The 18,585-nt window shown below is 38.7% G+C and overlaps 3 protein-coding genes across 3 annotated transcripts in view; 2 read left to right on the forward strand and 1 right to left on the reverse strand.

Moving 5' to 3' along the window:
• The window catches only part of LOC107742911 (type-1 angiotensin II receptor-associated protein-like), an 11,375-nt gene extending 4,400 nt beyond the window's left edge, over positions 1 to 6,975 (forward strand). The window contains exon 5 of the mRNA XM_016555992.1: positions 6,803 to 6,975. Within this exon, the coding sequence (XP_016411478.1) occupies positions 6,803 to 6,927 (125 nt within the window). The 3' untranslated portion in view covers positions 6,928 to 6,975. The remainder of the gene's footprint in view (positions 1 to 6,802) is intronic.
• Positions 6,976 to 8,845: 1,870 nt separating this feature from the next.
• Positions 8,846 to 10,745, forward strand: LOC107742908 (di-N-acetylchitobiase-like). The gene is made up of 3 exons (XM_016555988.1): positions 8,846 to 8,869; positions 10,022 to 10,183; positions 10,325 to 10,745. Exons 1-3 carry the CDS (start codon positions 8,846 to 8,848, stop codon positions 10,550 to 10,552), a joined length of 414 nt encoding a protein of 137 aa, XP_016411474.1. The 3' UTR covers positions 10,553 to 10,745.
• Positions 10,746 to 15,409: 4,664 nt separating this feature from the next.
• The window catches only part of spata1 (spermatogenesis associated 1), an 8,367-nt gene continuing 5,191 nt past the window's right edge, over positions 15,410 to 18,585 (reverse strand). Inside the window, exons 10-12 of the mRNA XM_016555993.1 lie at positions 16,693 to 16,880; positions 16,434 to 16,532; positions 15,410 to 16,348 (exon numbers count right to left, since the gene is read on the reverse strand). Coding sequence (XP_016411479.1) covers positions 16,277 to 16,348; positions 16,434 to 16,532; positions 16,693 to 16,880 — 359 coding nt within the window. The 3' untranslated portion in view covers positions 15,410 to 16,276. The remainder of the gene's footprint in view (positions 16,349 to 16,433; positions 16,533 to 16,692; positions 16,881 to 18,585) is intronic.

Consider the following 18,585-nt stretch of genomic DNA (forward strand, 5'->3'; position numbering starts at 1 on the left):
GGGAATGGGAGATGAGACTCTGATTGGTTTATTGCACGTTATGCCCAAAACACACCCATTACTCATCAATAGAATAGGGACAACCCTTTTAGACCATGCGCCGGGCCGTTTTTCCCGTCGTTAAACTAGCAAAAGTGGATTCGGACACGCCCTAAGTGCACCTACGCCGTGCGCTTTAGACCTTGCGCTTAGATCATTAAAATAGGGCCCTATATCTCCAAATAATATGTCTTAGTAGCAGGGGCGGACTTAGTGATTTGGGGCACCTAAGCAAATTTCAGGTATGGGGCCCCAACACAATAACTTTGTCGTCTTTTACATCTAACCCTTATTTTGCTCTCTCTCTCTCTCTCTCATAGTTAATATTTTATTTACCTCTTCACAACTTAAGTAAATAATTAATCAACCTGATGGTGTTTTAAAGCCATACTAGGCTTATTTTTTGTCAGATCACAAAAGAAGACATTATCTTAAAAAAGTTTGCACTTGTGAATTTAATGAATTGTAACCTTCTTCAATCTTTTTACAAAAAGTATTCAAATAAAATTATCCCATGCAACTTGTTCCGTATTTCAAGTGTTCTTAAGGCATACGTTAGGGTTTGCCAAGAAACGAATCGAAAATGTAATCTATTATTAAGCGAAAATCTCCAGTCATCACATTCGTGCATTTGTATGAGTGCGCAACAGTTCGCGCCGGTGCGCATAAAAGCACACAAGTGAGTCATTTTGAAATTAATGAGAGGATTCGCGAGCTTGCAGAACTCGGCACTTGACAAAAACTCGCTCTCCAGAACACAAATACACAGTGGAGCGTTTGCCAAATATGTTTCGCCAGTATCAGATGGGGCCCCCTGATTCCCCGGTTACCTCGCTTATTGGTTAAGTCCACCCCTGCGTGGTACAATGAAATTTAGTTTTATGATCAAAACCCTGTATTTTTTTTTTAATGTGGGGCAAAACATTTAATGCAAGTACAATGATGAATGACAGATTGACAAATAAATGTTCCTTAAAAGTTTGATGCATCATATTTAATACATTTTAATATCATTTTTCGAAAAAATTATGTATGGATAATTAAACTTAAGTAGCTTCAGTCCAGTAAGTGTTCATCTTAAAATATTGTTTAGTTATTTGATTACATGTTTACGTATTCTTGTTAACATATTCTATGTTTACTTTATAAAAATCATTAAGATATTCATTGAGCTCTGAGCGCCATTTTGTCAGAATCTTTCGACTGAAGTGACAGCCATTGATTCGCATGCAGCCTTCTATAACACAGCAGCCTACGCAATGCTCATTCCCTTATGTCAGCGAACTGAGGTTACGTTAGTAACCAGAGCGTTCCATTTTGAACGATCTCTCCCGTTGCATTGACACGCTTACGGGGAATGTGTCCAATGGTGCTGTGCTATTAGCAAGTGCACAACGAAGCCGCTCTGCGAGCCCAGCCCTGGAGCACTCTTACTGAGGGCTCCTGTAAGCATGAGTCAATAATGAGACCCAAGCCGTTTAGGCTGAGGACTACATAACATAACCCTCTCTACTTATAAGGGGATTAGATATAATTAAGTGGATAAAATCAGTGCCTGCATGGCAGGGACGTCCAAGTTATAAAACCTGGTAAAGGTTGACAGCGACAACCAGCTGGTGGCTGCACAAATATCACCAAATCCCGTTGGACCAAGCCCAGGAGGAGGCCATTCCTCTGGTGGAGTGGGCCCTCACACCCATAGGGCACTGCAAGCCTTCTGAAGCGTAAGTCATGGCTATAGCATCCACTATCCTGTCTCTGCTTGTCTCGGTTTGAGGACGACTCTACAGTCATTTGGCCCAAACTCAAGACAGAAAGCACTGACTGACAGTGCTTGCAGGTCACCCACTCGCTTGACCGATGCTAGAGCCAAAAGGAGGGCGGTCTTAAGTGACAGGGGCCATAAGTCAGCTAATTGGAGCGGCTCAAAGCAAGGGCGCCGTAGGGCCCTGAGAACTATAGACAAGTCCCAAGTTGGCACAGTATGAGGACGAGGAGGATTCAGTCTCTGAGCTCCCCTCAGAAACTTAACGACTAAGTCATTAGTCTAAGTCAGACTGATTGGCCAGCCACAGTTTGAATGATTTGCCGAGATGGCTGTCACTTTGAGTGTGGAAGAGGTGCACCCCTTATTCAGCAGCTTTTGTAGAAAGGTTAGCATGTGGGACACATCACAAGAGGACGGGTCCTCGTTCCGTGCTGCACACCAGTCAGAGAAAACTGAGCATTTAAGGGCATAAAGACGTCTTCTAGAAGGAGCTCTAGCCTCCAAAATATTATTAGTTACACTCGCGGGGAGCTGCAAAGACTCCCTTCGAGGGGCAAAACATGAAGGTTCCACAGCTCTGGCCGGGGATGCCAAATCATGCCCTTCATTTGCGAGAGAAGGTCCTCCCTCAGTGGTATCGCCCAAGTGGCTGCCGATAGCAGCTGAATCAACTGACCCGGAACATCTGACTTCCCTGACCCGTCTGATGGCATGAGGAAGCAGGGCAATCGGGGGTAAGGCGTACAGGCGAGCGCTGTGCCAATCGTGGGTCAGGGCATCTCGCTGTCTCGAAAAGTAGATTGGTCAGTGAAAGTTGTCTTCTGAGGCGAAGAAGTTCACCTGTGCCCTCCCGAAGACAGACCAAATAATTTGAACCGTTTGGGGATGTAGTCTCCATTCTCCTGGAGCTACCTTATCCCTGGACAGCATGTCTGCCCCCTGGTTCATTCTGCCTGGCATATGAACTGCTCTCAGTAAAGGGGTAGCGCGTAGAGCCAGGTTAGTCGCTGTGTGCAGCTCTCTAAAGGCATCAGAACTCTGGCTGGTGTGGTGGAACTCATGGTGCGGAGAAGTTTGGCCTGGAACACTTGAAGCACCACCATCGTGTGAGCCAACCTGGCCAGCTGCTGAATAAGCTCTGTTTGCTAGGGCTGAGGTAGTCCTGAAGAACGCAGATCAGCTCACTGGCCCATGTTGTCTGCATCAGAGGCGGCGTTTCGGGCTCTTAGCCGGAACACGCCCACTCTTCAGCATCCGAAGCCATTGATGACATGGAGTCATTCAAGGTGGCTTCCTCCTCAGATGCGCCGAAGGAAATCAAGCCGCTCGCAGCCAACGACGGGCGCTGATCCTCAAGTGTGAAGCACACCAGCAAATCGAGGCGTTTGGGGGAAAGTGAAGTATGCGAGAGCTGCGCCATTGTGAGTTCACTCGAGCCTGGTGTTAAAACCTCGCTGCTCCACTGTTTCTTTCATTGATTCACTTCACACTAACATGATCAAATAATTTCAGCACAAATCAGTTCATATACATTTATTTTGTTGGTAAGTATCCGTACTGTACAATAAACCAGTGCTTCTCAACTGATTTTTCCATGGTCATCAAGCCGCGACCCACTTTATGATAATATATACAGTGTTGGGGGTAACTCATTACAAGTAATGCGAGTTACGTAATCAGATTACTTTTATTAAGTTGGTTTGAGCCACCACAGTCATTTAAACATATACAAAATAACACAAAGTGAAAATAACATGGCGTTTTTGGGTTATGGAAACAACAATTACCATGGTGAATACACAATATGAACATGAACTGTTAATGAAACATGAAAACTGCTCCTGAATAGAATGAATATCATACCTTCATGCAAATCCTTCCCAGCTAACACACGAAATACCAGTTGTGTGATTTATTGGTATTTTACTTTTATTTCACAAGTTGCGTGCTCTCTTTTGCGCTTTAGTGAAATGATATACAGCGTGCACCGCCGCATTTGCGTGTGCAATTGAAGAGTGCGTGCTACAAGCATAGTATAACGTCTGACAGGACAGGATAGTTAATTTTTCTGAGGTGAGAGACTTTTTATTTCATAAGTTACAAAAATAACGATAGAAAAATGAGGCTGACATTAAGCCTGGCAACATCTCATCTGACCGCAGATACTGAATCGGGAGAGCACGTTTTTCTCAGGCAGTCTTTACTTAAACTGCAAAATAAGGTCAACAGCTTTCACGCACATCTTTCAAAATAAAAGTCTCGTATCAGAAAAACATTTAGAATTACGTTTTTTGTTGTTGATGTTGTTTCTTTGACTGTACACTCCGCGACCCACTTTTGGGTTGCGACCCACCAGTTGAGAAACACTGCAATAAACAGAACAGTGTAAAGTCAATCGTGATTATTGCAGAAATTCTAGTTTTCAGGATACAAAATCCATTGGGGTTTATACTGACTGTAAATTATTTTCTACATGGTTGTTTTACTGTAACCAGTAATGTTATTCTACTCAAGACACATTTCACTAAATTCAGGCCTGTTTTGTGTGTTTATTATTCATCTATCATCATTGTGTTTGTTCCTGTCCTTCATGCTCTGTCTTGACTTCCTGTCTTCATTCACTGCCCTGCTTGCTGTCTCGTTGTCTTCTGTATCTGTCTCTCAGACCTGGAAACATCCGTGGACAGTCGCTGCACCACAGACAGTGCTGATAGCACACTGCTCAGTCGTCGCTACTGAGCCTTCCCTCCTTTTCCTCCTGCAGTCCTGTTCGTCTTTCTCTAAAACAGGAAGTTGTCTTCTCTGGGCTGCCGTGGTGTATTTCATGTTGACTTATTTTCTTGCTCTTCTTCACATTGTCTTGGTATTTATGTTTTTTAGCACATCATATTATTTCCTACATTTTAATGTCTTGTGTAAGTGTTTTTTTTGTGTGTGTTATTTGTGCATTTCCTTTTGCTTGATGTTCATTACATTTGTGTACTCTGTGTGTGTGTGTGTGTGTGTGTGTGTGTGTGTGTGTGTGCGTTTACACATGAGGTTTCAGAAGAATCATCAATTCTGTAAGAAGTCTCTGTGTCAAAATTTTAATACGAAGAAATTTACAGAATTTAGAGAGAGAGAGAGAGATCAGAGATCGCACTGTGCACACAGAGAAACATTCAGGAGCACAGAAACTTATTGTCAACGCTGCTCAGCGACTTTAATAAAATAGTTTAGATACTGGATCACTACATTATATTCCTCAGCAATGAGGAGGTAAAATCACTGTAACTAAACTCACAACAACTTAATTGTTTGTAGAAATTACCATGGTAAGTGGGATAATGTACGGCTCGCGTCGGGTGGTTCTTGGCCTCCACGTTGTGCATTAAAATCGTTTTCACAAATCACAGCTAGCCATGCATTATCCCTTACATAATGGATTAATATAATATTAAATATTTACTGGCCATGCATCCAGGTTATTTCCCTGCCTATGGCCTGGGACACTAGGCTCCACGCACCCCCACAACTCGACATACAGTAGGACAAGTGGTGTGGAAAACAGATGGATAAAATATTTACTATATTTCCAAATTCGTGGTTAAATTGTTCTGTAACTTTTTTTTTTATTATTATTATTATTTTACAGCAACCTGTCACATAGTCTTAAAATAAAAATAAAGGTATAAAAGGCTTATAATAAAAAAGGTGTAGGATTTACTTTGATTTACTAATTGACAGAAATTGATAGTGCAAAAGCAAAAGGAAGTAGTATTTGGTTGGTCATGTTATCAATATATCCACCCTCAAAAGTAAATATTATTATTATTATTATTATTATTGTGTTTTTTTAATATGTAAAAACATTTTAATGGGATAAAAAATAAATAAACAGAGTGCACCTTTTAAAACGAATTAATTTTGTTAATGTAATTATTATTATTATAAAGTGTTAAAGAGAAAATAAAGTTTTGGGTTTGTTGTGAGTCTGGGTGCTGGGTCTCTGTGTTGAAACCTTCCAAGAACATTATTAAGAACCAAACTATGTGAAACACGAGGGTTCATTTTCTAGCTGTATGTTGAATTTTCTGCCTGAATGGTCACAGAAGTGCTGATTTGCTACACTGTCTTAGCAGTCAATATTTGCCTGGATTTTTATAGCACAATATAAGAGAATTGTGTTTTTTAAAATTATTTATTGACACTGGATTTCTCAAGTTGTTTTATTAAATGGAAGCAATAGCAAATTGATCCCTTTTCTTCAATGATGCTTTGTTTTTACAAAGCACTTTCTCATGCCTGAGATATTAGGCCTATAATGTAATTGAGAGCATTTACCTCTGTGCCTGATACACTCACAATGCAGTGAAACCATCTCATCATTGGTATTCTGTTGAGGTGCGATGGGATTTCTTCAGTTAATCTATAATAAGGGAATCTTCAGGCTGAATAAAGAAGATTAGGCTAGCATATTGCTCCAGTGCTACCTGTGTAAATTACATATGCTGCAGATGTCCAGGAATGATATGGTGTGAACAAAACATCTGTAAGTTTATTGTTTTGCGATAAGTGTGTTTAACTCACATTAACTCATGCCTGAATGTTGAACCCAATTTCATGGAAAAACATGAATTTGTATGAATTGATATGAAGTGAATCATACTAAAATTAATATTTTTGGAAAAAAAGCATGAATATATGAAGGTCCACCATTAATTCCACCCCTAAACCCCTAACCGTCAATGGGACGTACAAAAATGAAGGAATGAGATTGTGTATGAATTCATGCAATTTGCAAAAATGTAAAACGGTTACAAACTGCCATTAGATTGTGTTGCGATGTTCCATTTATGCAGCTGGAGAATGTTATTGAGTCGTTTTCAATTAGAATGCAATTTCTGAAACAAGTATAATTATGATGTATTTTATAACAGTATATTTTAATAATGCAAACTGAAATTACTGTTGAGTATGCAAAGGTTCACAGTTTTTTATCTTTTTTAATTTCAGGTTTTCCAAGGATAACTCGAAACAGAGATGCCTACCAGTCCATTGACCACCAGGACCAGTCTGGCAGCTCTGCCAGCTCCTACAACCAAGCAGAAGGTGGCAAACCTGGGCCAAGTTCCTACTAAACAAAGACCAAACCCAAGATATAACCAACCAGCTTTCTTTGCTACCAAGGCCATTGATCCAGTTTTCATTGGCAAGAGGGATCTTTTATGTGGGCTCCATCATATCGTTTTTTAAAAAATGGGGGCGATGAAAGTTATTTCAATATTTTAGTGTTCAGTATTTTAGATCTCTTTGCTAGTTGATCTATAATTAGAGATCACATTATCAGTATCATTTCTTAGTTCTGTCATCTTATTGTAGCCATAGAGTTAGAAATCAGAAATAACTGATTTTTATCAGTACCTACAATATCATGAATATTGACCTGGCTGATAGAATTTCTAATGTGCAGCTTTGGAACTGGCCAATCAAAATTTGAGGTCCCGAACAACTGTTGTACACTGATATTTGCAATATCTTACTTATATTTGCAATACCTAACGTATGCTTAACCTAAACACCTAAGCCTTATTAAAGGAACCTTCTTAGATTTGAAGCAAACCATGATTTGGCCAGTTTATAATAATAATAATTATTATTATTTTAAATACTGAGGACATTTTGAAAGATATGACCTCAATATTTTTACAATCACAAATTGTATCCACATAGATTCTAAACTCATCTAGACATACAGTGGCAAGAAAAAGTATGTGAACCCATTGGAATTGTTTGGTTTTCTGTATTAAATGGTCATAAAATATCATCAAATGTCATGACAGACAAACATTAAGCTAACAGCACACAAACAGCCATAATATTTCATGTCTTTATTGAACACATCCTGTGCTGTGGAAAAAGGAAGTGAACTAGTGAACTTTACCTTATTGCTATTACATGCATGATCTACAGCAGTTTTTTTTTTCATGAGGCTCTTGTTTGTTCTGATCATTTAAACTGCCCACTGTTCTTCAGAAAAATCAGCCTGTTCCTGCACATTCTTGGTTTTTAATTTTTTTTGTAGCATTTTCTGCACATATGTGACAACAGTGATGCACAGTGAACACAAGTTGTTGGGTTAAGTTGTTGTCACAGTCTCCCCTTCTTAAAATAAAGAATTAGTAGGTGTGTCCAAACATTTGACTGTAGTGTATATTGCTTAATAAATTTTTTTTTTCAACTTTGAAACCTCAAGATGACCTCAGGAAGGCAGTATCTTGTCATATATGTCACAAGAAGGCATATATAAAGTCATTAAATCCTCAGAGAATATATAACTTCCCTGTTCACAAGTATGAGGAAGTTCAGGGTGCTGAATGTCTATGTCTCTTCGTGCTAACTTTGACCGTGTGGTCCAACGCTTGCCCATGTGCACGAGAGGAACTCTGTCTACCCGTCCGATCCCAGCCGGCGTTTGAGGTGAGTGACAGTCACTCGGACCCATCCAGTGATCAGCTGATGGCGCCGCACTGTATAATGTCAAATACATACACTTAAAATTTCCGAATTGCATTAGATAAGAAACTATCAAAATGGCATATGCAAACAAATGATGCAACATCTTTACTCGTTTACTTCATCTTTACTCGTTTACTTAATTAGACATTTTTGTAAAAACCTTTTGCTTGAACGTGTAATGTAGGCCTAATGAATGCCATTGCATGCAGACTTTTTTCTTTTTTTTTCTTTTAAGTGTGGCTAATAACTTTTTTTTAATTGATAGTTCACCCAAAAATGAAAATTCTGTCATCATTTACTCACACTGAAGTTAATCCAAACCTGTTTGAATTTCTTTATTCTGATCAATGAACACAAATTGTGCGCTCTTCATTTGGAAGTCACACTCATGGTCTTCATGACCCCCCCACCCCTTCATTAAAAATAGTACAGTTTTTTTGTTTTCTAACTTTTCAAAATTATTTTTCAATTCATGCAGTATTTCAGATTAAAATAGAGACTATGCCTTTAAAATTCAATTTTTGAATGCAGATTAGCGCCATGAGAGCAAAGAAAGAAAAACATGTAAATTCATGGTGTAACCACTAAATCAGTGTTGCCAAGTCCGCGGTTTCCCCGCGGAATTAGGCTACATTAACACTGTTGCCGCGGGTTGATTTTCATGTCCGCGGGTTTAAGCGACGTCCAATAACGTGATATTTAGTGCCTAAAATGTGCATTTTACCAGGAGAAACCCACCATAAACGTGTATTTTACCCCACCAGAATGCGTTTTTTACCAGAGGATCCCCCTCGAAACGTGATTGGGCTAGTTTTGAGTAGCAATTGGGCGGGTTTTGTAGTGAAAATCTGGCAACCCTGCACTAAGTGCCTGTATAGCACAATATAGAGAGGCTTGTGAATGCCCTAGTTGTTTTTAGACATAACCGCTTACTTATATTAAGTTGTGTACTTGAATGTATATTAAGACATTCTCAAAGACTACTTTTTGTCAAAGGTTTATATATATATTTTTTTGACATTTTGATCTGAAATGTCAGTTTTTGCATTATTATTACTCCAGTCACAGAGAAAGCATTTAGTTACACAAAGCATTAAAATTCTATAAAACTGTAACAAAAATGAACAGGAATGCTTTATCAGAGTTTAATCCTTCTGGGTCCTAATCTGATTTCAACCTCTTATTTCAGACTTCTGACTCAATTTGGACTCAATATGGTTATAGCCATACCAATTCATTTGAGTGTGTATAATAGTGTATGTGCGTGTTTGTGTCTGTGAGTGCGTGTCTGTTTTGCACTCTTGATGTTTTAGAGTGTAACCCCTTCCATGCGGTCCACTTTTTTACTGCATTGTGGTTGAATTATTGATTTTATTTGACATATTTGCTGTTACATTCATACCAGTTTATAGGTGTTTGTGTGTATAAGTGTGTGTGCGTGCGTGTGTGAGTGGGTGTGTCTGTTTTGCACTCTTGATGTTTTAGAGTTTCACCCCTTCATTGCTGAGTATTTTTTTTCTGCATCGTGGCTGCTTGACTAAACAAATACACATTAATACATAGGAGTAATAACACTGAATCTATGGTTCATTGTCATAGTACAACAGTAAGCTAATGGTATGTAAATTTGGTTGAGTTGGGTAGTCAATAGAATAGATCAATTATGTTTTTTTTAAACTGTTATGCTGTTTGGCACTCTCTTTGTTATTATAACAGGAAGGAATATGTACAATTCCAAAAGTGCCATTCAGAGGGGCTCCATGTAGCGATGCATCCGGCAAACAAATTCCCTACAGCATCATGATGAAACAGATCAACAGCTCAATATCAGGAAGACTGTGGGATGAGAACCAGCGAGCTCCATATTATAATTACAAGGTACTGTATCAGTTCTGTATGTGTCTTATCAAAAGTTGAATACCTGCTTAAATACACTTGTAAAAACAACATTTTCAAGTGGACAGTTTCACTGTTAGACATGTTATCTTTTCCCTAAAATGAATAAGATTTTATTTACAGGACACAGAAGGCAGGGTCCATCAGGTGTGGTATGATGACCCTGAAAGCATTGCTCTGAAAGCTGCCTATGTGGCACAGCGTGGCCTGAAAGGAATGGGAATGTGGAACGGAAATCTCCTGGACTACAGTGGTGATCCAATCGCCCAGCAAAGAACGATGGACATGTGGAACGCCCTTACACCCAGTGAACACAGGGAGTCTGCTGCCGTCTTATCACACACTGAATAAATGGCACACTCCATTTCAGCAAGCCTAAAACCTTTTTATTTAATTGAACATTAATTGACATTGCCACATTTACTAAATTTAATCATTTGCATGACCATAATTTGCTGTTCAATACTGCATATGATGATTCTAAATCAGCATAAGGCAGGGTTCTGCAGGTTTTAAAAGGTAATTAGTCGTTCCAATCAGAGCAGAGAGCAGAAAAAAAAAACTTCCTCAGTATTTTTGTCTTGTTTTCCAATTCAGATATCTAAACATCTTTAAATCAAGATACATTTACTTGAGATGCAAAATGAAGATAGTTGAAGTCTTGTTTTCTGAGAAATTGAACAAAATTAAGCAAATTTATGCTTAAAACAAGAACTAATGTCTGTCAGTGAGGTATGAAAACTAGTTTTCTCTTTGAATTAAGTTTTCTAAGTCCACTGACAGATACATTTGTTTCTGTTTTAATCATAAACTCACTTCATTTTGATCAGTTTCACAGAAAACATGATGTATTTTTGCTTCTCAAGTAAATGTACAGTGGAAATCAAAATTAGAGAAAAATTTATGAACAATTGATTTTTTTTTCCCAGATATAATATAATCTTCATTGTTCAAAATTTGAAGGAATTTTAGATTACTAAACCATGCTAGTAGAACAGTGTTTTACAACATAACCAAGGCACTTCAACAAAAACCCTTTATTTTGTGGAAAACACAGTGAGCAAAAATAGAGAACAGCAATGATTGTAGCATGAAGAAAGATTCATGCTACAATCACAACAAAAATGTCTGAAGGTTACAGCAGTCCAAAATTATAGTAGGAAGTGAACAGGCCCTTGCTTTGAATGACTTCAGCACATCTACAGCCGCAGGACATCGCTAGTCTCGTACACTGCTCTGGTGTGATCTTGGTCCACTCTTCTTCCAGTTTCTTCCACAGTTCGGTGACTAAGTGGGTTTCTTAGCCATAACTTTGTTGCCAAGGATTTTCGATTGGGTTTAGATCTGGACTCTGGGCCGGCCATTTCATTATTTGAATGTTTTCAGCTTCAAGAAACCTTTACCCATTTTGCAGTGTGACAAGGGCATTGTTCTGCATGGAAACTGCTGGCTGATTAGGCGATGAATGCAGGGAAGGAACCGCATGTTGTCACAGGAGGTTCTGATAAACATTTGCATTCACCCTGTCATGTATCTGTATAAGTGTATAAGACTTCTTTACGCACTCTGGGTTCAGTCTTTCCCCAGTTTGACATCGAACATAATGTTTCCCATCAGACCCAAATAAATTAAACTTGCTCTCATCACTAAAGTGAACTTTGGACCAGTTCTCCTCTCTCCACACAACATGCTCCTCAGCAAAGGTTAGTCTAGCCTTCTGATTCTTTCTGCTGATGAGAGGCTTTGTCACTGCCGAGTGCACTTTCAGTCCGACTTCTCTTAAACGTGCCGAGACAAATCCATACCCTGTTCATCAACTAAAGAGCAATTCCAGCTGCAGTGTTGAACCGATTCCCCATTGAGAGTCTCCACATTAACCTGTCTTCTTGGTTATTTGTTTTACTTACTCATTTATTTGTCTCTAACTTGGACGACCAGCCTTTTTGGGGGACTTGAATGAATTTGTGTCAATGTAAAGCTGCAATATTCTAGAAATCACAGATTTGGAATGACCAACTTCTCTTGCTATGGCTGAAAGGGTCATCTCGTTGGCCTTCATCTGGACAAACTGCTGTTGCAAGGTTACAGTCTCCTTAGAGCGGCCCGCCATCTTGCAAACGCAGTGATAATTAGAGGAATGCTGCCAGTTAAATAGGGTTTGTCATATAATTAAGGAAATTAGCACCTAAACATCTTTAAATCAAGATACATTTACTTGAGATGCAAAATGAAGATAGTTGAAGTCTTGTTTTCTGAGAAATTGAACAAAATTAAGCAAATTTATGCTTAAAACAAGAACTAATGTCTGTCAGTGAGGTATGAAAACTAGTTTTCTCTTTGAATTAAGTTTTCTAAGTCCACTGACAGATACATTTGTTTCTGTTTTAATCATAAACTCACTTCATTTTGATCAGTTTCACAGAAAACATGATGTATTTTTGCTTCTCAAGTAAATGTACAGTGGAAATCAAAATTAGAGAAAAATTTATGAACAATTGATTTTTTTTTCCCAGATATAATATAATCTTCATTGTTCAAAATTTGAAGGAATTTTAGATTACTAAACCATGCTAGTAGAACAGTGTTTTACAACATAACCAAGGCACTTCAACAAAAACCCTTTATTTTGTGGAAAACACAGTGAGCAAAAATAGAGAACAGCAATGATTGTAGCATGAAGAAAGATTCATGCTACAATCACAACAAAAATGTCTGAAGGTTACAGCAGTCCAAAATTATAGTAGGAAGTGAACAGGCCCTTGCTTTGAATGACTTCAGCACATCTACAGCCGCAGGACATCGCTAGTCTCGTACACTGCTCTGGTGTGATCTTGGTCCACTCTTCTTCCAGTTTCTTCCACAGTTCGGTGACTAAGTGGGTTTCTTAGCCATAACTTTGTTGCCAAGGATTTTCGATTGGGTTTAGATCTGGACTCTGGGCCGGCCATTTCATTATTTGAATGTTTTCAGCTTCAAGAAACCTTTACCCATTTTGCAGTGTGACAAGGGCATTGTTCTGCATGGAAACTGCTGGCTGATTAGGCGATGAATGCAGGGAAGGAACCGCATGTTGTCACAGGAGGTTCTGATAAACATTTGCATTCACCCTGTCATGTATCTGTATAAGTGTATAAGACTTCTTTACGCACTCTGGGTTCAGTCTTTCCCCAGTTTGACATCGAACATAATGTTTCCCATCAGACCCAAATAAATTAAACTTGCTCTCATCACTAAAGTGAACTTTGGACCAGTTCTCCTCTCTCCACACAACATGCTCCTCAGCAAAGGTGAGCTTAGCCTTTTGATTCTTTCAGCTGATGAGAGGCTTCGTCACTGCAGAGTGCACTTTCAGTCCGACTTCTCTTAAATGTGCCGAGACAGATCCATACCCTGTTCAGTGCTGAACTGGTGAGAGATTCCAGCTGCAGTGTTGAACCGATTCCCCAGAGTCTGTCTCCACATTAACCTGTCTTCTTGGTTATTTGTTTTACTTATTTATTTGTCTCTAACTTGGACGACCAGCCTTTTTGGGGGACTTGAATGAATTTGTGTCAATGTAAAGCTGCAATATTCTAGAAATCACAGATTTGGAATGACCAACTTCTCTTGCTATGGCTGAAAGGGTCATCTCGTTGGCCTTCATCTGGACAAACTGCTGTTGCAAGGTTACAGTCTCCTTAGAGCGGCCCGCCATCTTGCAAACGCAGTGATAATTAGAGGAATGCTGCCAGTTAAATAGGGTTTGTCATATAATTAAGGAAATTAGCACAAGGTTCTTTTTCAAATATCTTGTGTAATTTTTTTTATACTGTGCTTCGGAATACAATTAATTTATGAAAAATGCTTAAAAAAACTTGCCTTCTACTCCTGTTAGGATAACATCAAATAGGACTAAGCAGTGACCTTGAAATTTAGTAAATTGTAGGTTGTTCTCTAATTTTGATCTCCACTGTATCTTGATTTAGGAATCTTTAGACATTTGCACTGTAAAATGAAATACTGAGGAACAACATAATTTTTTTTTTTGCAGTGTGATTAGGTGGTATTTCCATATTCTTGTGGTTGGGACAGAGTGCTCTCTAATGTGGTGAACAGCACATTCCAGAGCCCAGTTTTATGGTGGGGCCCCTCTCTGACCACAACAGTGGACAAAGGTTTGCTACATTTTGATTGGATCTTGGTGGACGAATACAAATAAACTGTCCGTCATCAGATAGAAATGCTAGGACAATGGCCAAACACTTCTTAGAGGGCAAGAAGAAGACCTCTGGTTCCAAGCCCGGGAAGGACAGACTAACATCCCATTGGTCCACATGCAGTTTCTGCCCTTCACCCATCTAGAGACTGATTCCTATAGTTGTGTCCTGTGACCACCATAAAAATTCCTTAGGACCTCCAGGTGCATAACTGTTTTCAAACATTAAAACCGGAACGAACTACAACACACCCATCTCATACTTATTCAGAAGAATAAGTATTCTCAATAATAGCTATGTGTAGTGCAACACAAACACAGCTGTTAATGGACAAATGAATGCATGCATGACAGTTTGATCTTTTTCCATCATGTTTGGACTTAATGCATTTGTAATATTGCCAAAGGTATCCTGGTTGTGGTTTGGAAGTTGAGAAATGCATCGGTAAAACTTTAGTGCCAGGAATGTGGTTGGGAACCCCTGCACTAAACAGTTACATTTAGAGAACATATTCACGTATTGTGTTCCTGTAAGTCTTTAAGAACCTCAGACACTTTGATCTTCTGAGATACAGACAATACAAACACATTTCAAATCTAATTTCTACGAAACCTAATGCTGAGCACATAGACATGTATTCTGTGTTTCTTTATAACTGAGCTCTCTTTTGCATCAGTTCTGCTTTCAGGGCCTGTAGTTCTGTGGCAGCTTGCTTTCTCAACTAGACGAAAGAAAGAAAGAAAAAGAGGAATGCTGCCAGTTAAATAGGGTTTGTCATATAATTAAGGAAATTAGCACAAGGTAAGGTTATTTTTCAAATATCTTGTGTAATTTTTTTTATACTGTGCTTCGGAATACAATTAATTTATGAAAAATGCTTTAAAAAACTTGCCTTCTACTCCTGTTAGGATAACATCAAATAGGACTAAGCAGTGACCTTGAAATTTAGTAAATTGTAGGTTGTTCTCTAATTTTGATCTCCACTGTATCTTGATTTAGGAATCTTTAGACATTTGCACTGTAAAATGAAATACTGAGGAACAACATAATTTTTTTTTTTGCAGTGTGATTAGGTGGTATTTCCATATTCTTGTGGTTGGGACAGAGTGCTCTCTAATGTGGTGAACAGCACATTCCAGAGCCCAGTTTTATGGTGGGGCCCCTCTCTGACCACAACAGTGGACAAAGGTTTGCTACATTTTGATTGAATCTTGGTGGACGAACACAAATAAACTGTCCGCCATCAGATAGAAATGCTAGGACAATGGCCAAACACTTCTTAGAGGGCAAGAAGAAGACCTCTGGTTCCAAGCCCGGGAAGGACAGACTAACATCCCATTGGTCCACATGCAGTTTCTGCCCTTCACCCATCTAGAGACTGATTCCTATAGTTGTGTCCTGTGACCACCATAAAAATTCCTTAGGACCTCCAGGTGCATAACTGTTTTCAAACATTAAAACCGGAACGAACTACAACACACCCATCTCATACTTATTCAGAAGAATAAGTATTCTCAATAATAGCTATGTGTAGTGCAACACAAACACAGCTGTTAATGGACAAATGAATGCATGCATGACAGTTTGATCTTTTTCCATCATGTTTGGACTTAATGCATTTGTAATATTGCCAAAGGTATCCTGGTTGTGGTTTGGAAGTTGAGAAATGCATCGGTAAAACTTTAGTGCCAGGAATGTGGTTGGGAACCCCTGCACTAAACAGTTACATTTAGAGAACATATTCACGTATTGTGTTCCTGTAAGTCTTTAAGAACCTCAGACACTTTGATCTTCTGAGATACAGACAATACAAACACATTTCAAATTTAATTTCTACGAAACCTAATGCTGAGCACATAGACATGTATTCTGTGTTTCTTTATAACTGAGCTCTCTTTTGCATCAGTTCTGCTTTCAGGGCCTGTAGTTCTGTGGCAGCTTGCTTTCTCAACTAGACAAAAGAAAGAAAGAAAGAAAAAACATCACAAGTGCTGAAACTAACCAGCAGAACTAACCAGTGCATGTCTGTTCAGTACCTTGATCTCTGTAGCCAGTTTCATTTTAGCATCATCCACATTTTTCCTCAGATTATCAATTTCACTGCTCTCTGTCATAATCTGGATTATCAACTCATTCTGTAAGTGGCAAAGCACAATGTTTTTGTTTTAATGTATGAAAATATTATATTTAGAAAGAAAGAAATGCACAGTTACTTCCCTGCTGAGGAGTTCTATAAATAAAGCATGATTAGGCCATTATTTTACTGAAAAACGAGTAAAGAATCATAGTTTAAACTATCTTTAACTTTGTGCTTGAATGTTTCTTTGCTTGCGTTCGTCGTTTTGCACCATCCCGGGCTTGGAGTTGTTGTAGCATTTTACTGTAGAAGGTGTGAAGTTCCAGTCGTACACTCTTCAGTGTGTCCTCCAGAAGTGTTGTTGCCTTCTTAGTATCAAAATATTGCCTCTTCCACCGGTCACGTGCTTCAGAGGCAAACGAAAAATAAAAAAATAAAATCTTTCATACACCATAACCTAATACCCATTTCATAATCACAAAAAATCTGACACATTAAAGAGAGCCTGAAATCCTAAAATAACCCATACGAAAATCTTAAAGCATTAAAATTCAACAGTAGACTCTCCAACTCTCAGAATCAAAGTTTTAGTTGGAATGAGACAAACTTTTTGCTATAGATTGTATTCCTTGCATGGATATTTTTGACATGTGCAATAATGCCACAAAATGGCCAAATCTGCACAGAGGAAAAAAAGACAGCTAGTGACGATCATGCCAATGAAACTAAGATTATTCACAACACATATAAATGCATAATTTCCCCCACTCCCATAATGGATATAGAAGAGTGATTCTTAACCAATTTTTCTGTTTTTAACTAATGAATTTACATGACTTTTCCAGTCTTTCATGATTTACTGGATAAGGATTTTTAATTGATTTATACTCGAAAAAAGGTTTAGAGCTTGGCATAATTATTAAGTCTGTGCACTGAAACATGCAACTAACTAAATAATTCCATACACCATGCTCACATTTTATAATCACTTCGTCTCCTGCTTTATGCTATTTCATGGTTTCCTGTCACGATCACCAGCTGGAGTGCCTTTGATAGCCACCAGAGGGCACTCCATCCCATACCTTTGCCACTCAATCCTGGACTGCATTTCCCATAACCCATTGCCCGGACTCATCATGCCTGATTGTTTTCACCTGTTGCTCGTTACCTCTGCCTATATAAGCCCTGTGTTTTTCTGTCATATTGTGAAGTCTTGCCAGTTGTTATTCTACAATTCTAAACATGCTCTCTGGTTTTATGTCTCTCGGTTTTTGGATTTCTTGTCTGTCTCTTGGATTACCCTTTTGCCTGAGTTTCCTGCCTTGTTGCTTGTTTGGATTGCTTGCATGTGTATTGTCATGTTGCCTGTTTTAGATTACGTTTCTGGTTTGTCCCGATAAAAGCTGCATTTGGATTGGAACTTTACTAGTCTCTGAGCAGTACAGTATGTAACCGTTTCCTCTGCAAACTGTTTAGGCTGATAGAAGACCTTTAATGTTTGAGCACATGACTCTAACCTCAGAAAGACACTGATGGGAACAAATGGGATCCATGGCAGAGCAGCATGGCAGAAACCAAGAAAAATACAATCAAAGGTTGTTACCACACGTTCTTTTTCAGGTGCTGAGGTGAAACATGTTTCACAAGAATAAAAATTCAAAAAAGTCTGCAGTTTAAAAATATCCAAATAAAATGTTTATTTCAAAGAACAATGAAAAACAAAAACGTCCCTGGCTTGCTTAGAAGAACTTGGATGATCCTCTCGACCTCTGGAAAAATGTTTCATGGGCAGATGACTCAAAAGTGGAACCTTTTGGTATAGACATGCACTCTGTTTGCCAGACAGTGCTGCATTTCATAGATACAATTCATAGCAATAGACAAACAGTGGTGGTAGTGTGATAGCTAGGTGATGTTTTAACACAGTCTCGGAGCAATTTGTAACCTTCACCAGCAAACTGGTGGCTAATTCATAAGAATTTGTACCATCTGATACAAATCTTTTTGTGCAATCTGCTTAGGCCCCACTAATGGTTAGGTTTTAGGGGTGGACCTTTATACTTATATATATATATATATATTGTATCTCACAAAAGGGAGTACACCCCTCT

Source organism: Sinocyclocheilus rhinocerous, unplaced genomic scaffold, assembly GCF_001515625.1.
Source record: "Sinocyclocheilus rhinocerous isolate Xijiao unplaced genomic scaffold, SAMN03320098_v1.1 scaffold76, whole genome shotgun sequence".
Lineage (NCBI taxonomy): Eukaryota > Metazoa > Chordata > Actinopteri > Cypriniformes > Cyprinidae > Sinocyclocheilus > Sinocyclocheilus rhinocerous.

Coding starts and splice junctions, on each gene's coding strand:
- LOC107742908 (XM_016555988.1), top strand. CDS start 8,846: ATGAGAGCAAAGAAAGAAAAACAT. Junction 8,870..10,021: donor GAGCAAAGAAAGAAAAACAT/GTAAATTCATGG, acceptor TTATTATAACAG/GAAGGAATATGTACAATTCC. Junction 10,184..10,324: donor CTCCATATTATAATTACAAG/GTACTGTATCAG, acceptor TTTTATTTACAG/GACACAGAAGGCAGGGTCCA.